Source organism: Rhagoletis pomonella, unplaced genomic scaffold, assembly GCF_013731165.1.
Source record: "Rhagoletis pomonella isolate Grant_MI unplaced genomic scaffold, Rhpom_1.0 Rhpom_scaffold_00005, whole genome shotgun sequence".
Classification (NCBI taxonomy): domain Eukaryota; kingdom Metazoa; phylum Arthropoda; class Insecta; order Diptera; family Tephritidae; genus Rhagoletis; species Rhagoletis pomonella.
In genome coordinates, this window is record NW_023458559.1 from 14,038,640 (window position 1) to 14,045,544 (window position 6,905).

General features: G+C 35.8%; 3 protein-coding genes across 3 annotated transcripts in view; 2 read left to right on the forward strand and 1 right to left on the reverse strand.

Annotated features, from left to right (window-relative positions):
- On the forward strand, positions 1-319 carry LOC118738728 (the record flags this gene model as incomplete). Its single annotated transcript, XM_036469661.1, is given in 1 exon segment — positions 1-319. A coding segment is annotated over 1 exon segment (299 nt), but the record flags the coding sequence as incomplete, so codon positions are not given.
- A 1,232-nt stretch (positions 320-1,551) lies between these two features.
- LOC118740006 (uncharacterized protein K02A2.6-like) lies at positions 1,552-2,484 on the forward strand. Its single transcript, XM_036471506.1, has one exon. It carries the CDS (start codon positions 1,552-1,554, stop codon positions 2,482-2,484), a length of 933 nt encoding a protein of 310 aa, XP_036327399.1.
- A 3,960-nt stretch (positions 2,485-6,444) lies between these two features.
- Positions 6,445-6,905, reverse strand: part of LOC118740007 — a 6,617-nt gene continuing 6,156 nt past the window's right edge. The window contains exon 2 of the mRNA XM_036471507.1: positions 6,445-6,552. Coding sequence (XP_036327400.1) covers positions 6,445-6,552 — 108 coding nt within the window. The remainder of the gene's footprint in view (positions 6,553-6,905) is intronic.

Consider the following 6,905-nt stretch of genomic DNA (forward strand, 5'->3'; position numbering starts at 1 on the left):
AAGTATGGAAGAATATCAACATGCCAACGTTGAATGCAACTAAACATACAGCTCGCGACGCGAATTGCAACAAAATCAGCTTCAAAGGCGAGGTTATTGCTAACATAACACATCAAGGCGAAACAAAGAAAATGAAGGTGTTAGTCACATTGGTCAACAATCTCTATATCGCAGGCGCAGACTTCTTTGAAGAATTTGGTCTTTGGGATATACCTATCAATGCATTTTGCATGAAAGTACAACTCTCAGAGAAAGAAGCAGAACAAATTCAAAGCAGAATTTCCTACTGTATTTCATAAAGAGCTTGGACACTGCGAGAAAATTAAAATTCATCTACCACTAAAGCCAAACGCGATTCCAAAATTTTGTCCAAAACGTCCAGTCCCGTATGCGGTAACATCAATGGTGGAAGCAGAGCTAAATCGACTTCAAGACGCAGGCGTCATCACTCCAACAAACTATTCCGATTGGGCAGCACCAATTGTAATAGTGAAACGTCCGAATGGTAAAATCAGAATTTGTGCGGACTACTCAACAGGTCTCAACGCGTGTGTAGAAGCACACTTTCATCCACTGCCATTGCCAGAAGACATTTTCGTAAATCTCAAAGGTCGTAAGTACTTTACACGTTTTGATTTTAATGACGCGTATATGCAGTTTGATGTCGACGAGGTCACTAAAAATATTTTGACTATTAATACACACCGGGGATTATATAAATTTAACAGGCTTGTACCTGGAATTAAATCAGCACCGGGTGCATTTCAACAAGCAATCGAAAAAGTTCTAATAGGCGTTCAAGAAGCAACACCCTATTTAGACGACGTTATAGTTGCAAGCAATAATTTAAGTCAGCATGTAAAATCAATTAGACAAGTACTACAGCGTTTTGCGGAGTACAACATCACAGTAAACTATGACAAATGCGAATTTTTTCAAACTAAAATAAAATACTTAGGTCATATAGTAGATACAGAGGGCATTCGTCCTGACCCTAATAAAATAATGGCTATCATAAACTTGCCAAGACCAACTAATGTCAATGAACTGAGGTCATTTCTTGGCTCAGTAAACTTTTACTGTAAATTCATTGCAACAATGAGATCACTTCGAGCACCGCTTGATGAATTGTTACAGTCGCAGAAAAAATGGTTTTGGTCAACAAAATGCGAAGAATCATTTCAAAAGTTCAAAACTATTTTAACGTCAGACTTGATGCTTACACATTTTAATCCACAACTACCAATTATAGTGGCAGCAGATGCATCCATGCAAGGGCTTGGAGCACAAATTTCGCACATTATGCCGGATGGAACTGAAAAACTGGTAGCACACGCATCAAGATCGCTGACACCCGCAGAGAAAAATTATGGGCAAATTGAAAAAGAAGCACTTTCCTTGGTTTTCGCAGTAAAAAAATTTCATCGCATGGTGTACGGTCAGAAATTTATTCTACGTACCGACCATAAGCCACTACTTTCAATTTTTGGAGCAAAAAAGGGAATTCCAATACATTCAACAAGTAGACTTCAGAGATGGGCTCTCACCCTAATGTCATATGATTTTGGTATTGAACATGTAAAAACTGAACATTTCGGAAATGTCGACATGCTATCTAGACTGATACCACCTAAGCACGTTGATGATGAAGATTTTGTAATCGCATGTGCTACACTAGAATACAACATCAGATCAGTAGTACATGACAGCATCAATACACTACCAATTACTCATCACATGATTGAAGAATCTACACGAAAATGCACACTACTTCAACAAGTTATGCTTCACGTTCAGACAGCATGGCCCAAAGATGCAAAATCATTGCATAACAACGACTTGATCCCATATTTTAATCGCAGGGAATCACTTTCAGTTGTTGATAACATATTGTTAGATGGGGAACGCATTGTTATTCCATTAACATACCGAAATCGAATCCTTAAGACGTTACATAAAGGTCATCAAGGACAACAACGAATGAAAGCTATTGCACGCAGTCATGTGTATTGGCCAAGCATAGATAAAAACATAGAAGATTATGTGCGCGCATGTGGAAAATGTCAGCTCAATGCTAAGACACCCGTGAAAACAAAATTAAGTTCAGGGCCTATTGCAGAAAGAGCAATGCAACGCATTCACATAGATTTTGCAGGTCCTGTTCGTTCAAAGTACTATCTCATTATAGTCGACTCATATTCAAAGTGGCCTGAGGCATATCAGTCCACAACCATTTCAACAGCCAAGGTCATAGATATTTTGTCAGACTTTTTCAACCGTTTCGGTTATCCTGAATCCATCGTTTCGGATAATGGTACACAGTTTGTCAGTGCAGAATTTCAGCAATTTTGTAAGGCACGAAACATCCGACATTTTAAAACAGCTCCGTACCATCCACAAAGCAATGGACAAGCAGAAAGGTACTCGGATATAGTAAAACGAGCTTTAGAAAAATCTTTCACAGAAGAGACGAAAGACAACTAAAATCTTCAAGAATTTCTATTACAATATCGTTCAACACCTAATCCGAATTGCGTGGAGGGGAAGACACCAGGAGAATTATTCCTGGGTAGAAAGCTTCGCACAGAAATTGACTTTTTAAAGAAACCAAAATTTGACAGTCCACAAAAGAACACAAAAATGGAAAAACAATTTGACAGTAAACATGGTACTAAACTTCGACAGTTTGATGTAAATCAGAAAGTTTTTGTTAAAGTATTTAAAAACAATAAGATGACATGGCAATCAGGCATCATATTGGAAAAGATTGGCAGTGTTAACTACAAAGTAATGCTTGAAGAGCATGATAGAAATCGTCATATAACTTCACACCCGAATCAAATTCGTAAGCGCAACATTGACACTGAACAACTTCATTTGGAACCAGACATGACAACTGAACAACGATTTCAGCATCCGTCCCAACCGACAGATGATTCAGTCTCCACAAACGTTCGACGCTCACATCGTTCCAGGCGTCCACCAACTTGGCATGAACAATATGAAGTTTCTAGCTAAAAGGGGAGATGTTGGATAATGGATAATATCCAAAACCAATCGAGTGGCAACACTCTCATTATTTTGACAGCTGTTCGAACTAACGTCGAGTGAGAAGTTGAACAGCAACCGCAGCACACGCTCGTGAATTTACAAACCTCTTTATTAATAATTGTTTCCAGATCGTGCCGGGTTCGTTTTTCGTCAGGAGCGCTTTCTTATTTTTTTTACCCCGAAAAAGCATCTGTGAAGTGCAGAAGGAAATCGTATTGAACGAAAAATTCATTCAGACAAATTTCAGCCAAAAATGCTGAACCATAGATATGGATTTTTTTAAACTTACCAAATTAAATATTTTAAATTCTTAAAAATATGTACTTAATACAAGAATTAAGCTTTCATTTGATATGCAACATGTTGTCTCCAGTCCTCGCTATAAAAAAACCCGGTCACGCTTTTCACAGTATTTTTGCGCTGAACTTTTTTCTGGGTTTATTTTTGGTAAGTGTATAGACCGTGTCAGACGTGGCAATATTTCCTACTTTTCCACGCAATTCACTGCCAAATAGAGAAAGAGAAATTTTATTTCGATGTTTGACCTTTCTGTAACATTTCGGAAATCAGTTTCAGAAATAAAAGTTGCAAGGTTTTACTGCAATTTAGAGAGCGAAAATCGATTTCGGAAATAGATATGTACATATGTATGTATAATTCAACTTGCTCGTGCTGCACTCACCATCTGCAATTCGTCTTTCGGTAATAAAAAAACCTCTTTCGAAAGATACTTTGCATGCAAGGTGTGACTGCTCATGCAACTGCTTTCTGAAATTTCTGAATTTGACAGCCTTTTCGAAATATATTGCATTGCCAGGTCTGACAAGCTCTTATTTCATATCATATATACATATGTATGTGCCCTTGTGGTCAGCTGACTAAGGCAAGTGACATTTTGACTAGTTTGACTATTTTTCTTTTGTTTACTTAATGTTTATATTTATTATAAAAGTTCCGCACTTTACCTTACCAACTTCGTACAAAATTTATGAAAATTTAACGAACTTTAGAATTTGCACCCAAACAATTTTAAGTTTTTATTTAGAACTTTTAGAAAAATTATGGGTACGCAGTTTTGTAGCTGATTAAATTTTAGTAGGTTTAAGTGCAAATTTCAAGACGCTAGAAAATCGTGTTTTGTTGGCTTAAAAATTTCTTAAAACTCATCAATATACTATTGCACAGATGGTCATTTCACATGCACATGTCACTAGCACAGGTATATTAATGTTAACCTCAGTGTAAAAACATTCATTAACATTAAAAACAAAAACATTCTAAGTATGCAGTTTTGTAGCCCATTCAATTCAAAGTGAAAATGTTTGGTAAATTTTTTTTTGTGGAAGATGTTTCTCATTTTCTCTATAAAAAAAAATTGTTGAACATACTTTGTTTGGTGGAATAATAATGCGCGAACAAAAAATTTCCGAAAATCCACTGTAAGCCCATGCAAATTCAATTTTGCACGTTTTTATACAACAATTTAATGGGCTATAAAACTACATACTCAAAAAATTCTAGAATATCTGATTAAAATCTTTAAAATCTTGATCAACATTTGTTATACTTGTTTTTGAAGTTTTTTCTCTTTGTTTTGTTTTAAATAAAACTGTATTAAAAGATGTTATGTCTTTTTATTCTGAAAACAATATTGTAGGTTCGGATTCGATGCTTTAGAAATGTCCAGTATATTTTGACAATATCGTTGTTTCTTTGGGTAAAAATAAATCTATTTTACTGTTCAATATTGGAGGGGGTGTGAAACAAAATCCATTTAAAAATGGGGTAAAATTAGCATTTTGACAGAGAAAAGTAAACTCGGGTTATGCCAACAACAGGATTTTTGCGCAAAATATCTTTCTACGTTGGCAGCGCATAGAAAAAATAACCCTCATCAGTCCAACTCCGGCTACGCTGACCACAGTATTTTTACAAAAAGGTCCATATTTAAAACTGAATTTAATCATAAATTTGTATCTGTAAATTTGAAATTTTTATTTTAAACTAACGTTTAATTGTTTGACCATACGTGTGTGTTAAAATTTTTGGCTTTGGGTTACGGTAGCACGAAATGTCACAATCTACTTAATTGTCACGTTGTTAATATGGCGACGAAAAAGTGACATTGGAACTACCTTCTTTTTTGTATCATGGGCTGTAAGAATTTACTCGATTTTACACAAGCATTTTAAAACTCTTGTAGTAAGTGCCCAGGCCCTTTTTATTTTTGAATTTATAAAATGCAAAAAAAAGATAGATGGTTTCGAATTTAGCTTGCTCTCCCTTTCGAAGATCAATTTCTGGTAAAGTGATTTAAGGCATCTACCTATGTGATTCTGTCGCAACGAATCCGCACCGTTTTTGATGCTACAGACGTTACTGCTTCGAAAACGCAAGTACGCACACATCCGTGCGATTTTATCGCAGTAAAAACTGTCAATCTATAGACAAAAAAAAAAATAAAAAATAAAAATAAAATTCTTAATTTTTCTACATCAAATATGTTTTGTTTTCTTACGTTCAACTTTGTTTTAATATAAGGAGTGTTCGCTATTCAAAAAATTTTTACAAGTTGGTACCAATTGTTACCAAATCGTGTTCCTTTAGCCAAAAACCCAGTAAAACTTGCAAGGAGAGAGCACAATTTTGACATTTCATTTGGAGGGGAAGTTGCAAATTCGTGCTGGGAAAATTTTTGCCAGCAGAATTGTGGCACACGGTTGCATTTTTGTCAACATTAATTTGAATCAACAAGTTTGTTAAAATTAAAAATGAACAATCTTGTTGCGATTTACTAATGAAAGAAGTATGTAAATATTTGTTTATTCAATTAATTTAATTAATTCCAAACATTTGAAAGATACTCGGCTGAAAAAGCTGTATTCGTCATAGGAACCCAGTCGACACCACTGTCGATATAGGAAATCCGACAGGTACTTCCACAAAGAAATTGAAGCGTATATTGCAGAAAGTCAGAATAAGAAGAAATAAACGTATAGGTCCTGTTTTGATTTCCACCTGAAATATTAAAAAAAATTGTTATGATCGAAATGCAACCATGGACGCCAGCTGCAAATGCTTGCTAAATCCTGCTCGCGCAAAACTTAATAAGTTTCTGTCTTTGGGTGAGTAAGGTACCTTATTCTCTGAATTTTGTTACGGGCTAATTCTTACTGGCAGTTGCATAGCGAAAACTCCTACAGTAAAATCCTTCTATTGACCTTTTTCATTCTCAAAACGCGCAGTCTGCGATTTCGGCACGACCAAAAGAAGAACTGTGAATGTTCGAATAAATCGATGCATCGACTATGGTCGGTATTGTTGTAAATTTTGTCGGAACAGATTCGCACCGACAGAATCGCATAGGTGTGTGGATATCTTTATGCTTTTCTATCACACTCGTATGGCGGGACTTCGAATTTTACCCTTATTTTTCTTATTCCTCAGGCGACATAATTTTATGTTAGACCAAGGTGGTTCGCTGAGCCGAATAGGCTGTATCTGAATAACGAGATACGAACCCAGTAGATAATTTCAGGAGTTAAAAGCCCTTCCGAAAGGCCTTCCTGAGAGTCAAGTGGCCTTCCTCTCCACATTCCTCTCTTTTTTGTATGGAGTGCCCAGAAGATAATTTAAGTAAGCCTTCTTAAGTGAAGCCATCTTAAGAGGCCTACCCAAGAAGGGATGAAGAAGTACTTCCTTGCATGCCTTCTAGAAGGGCTTATCCATTTGCAATTTACGCGAATACATAAATTTATATTATCTAACATAACAAATTAATTCCAATAAAAATTTTAAGTTACAATAACACATATTTGATATAAACCTTAAGCAAATACTTCAAAGATGTATGA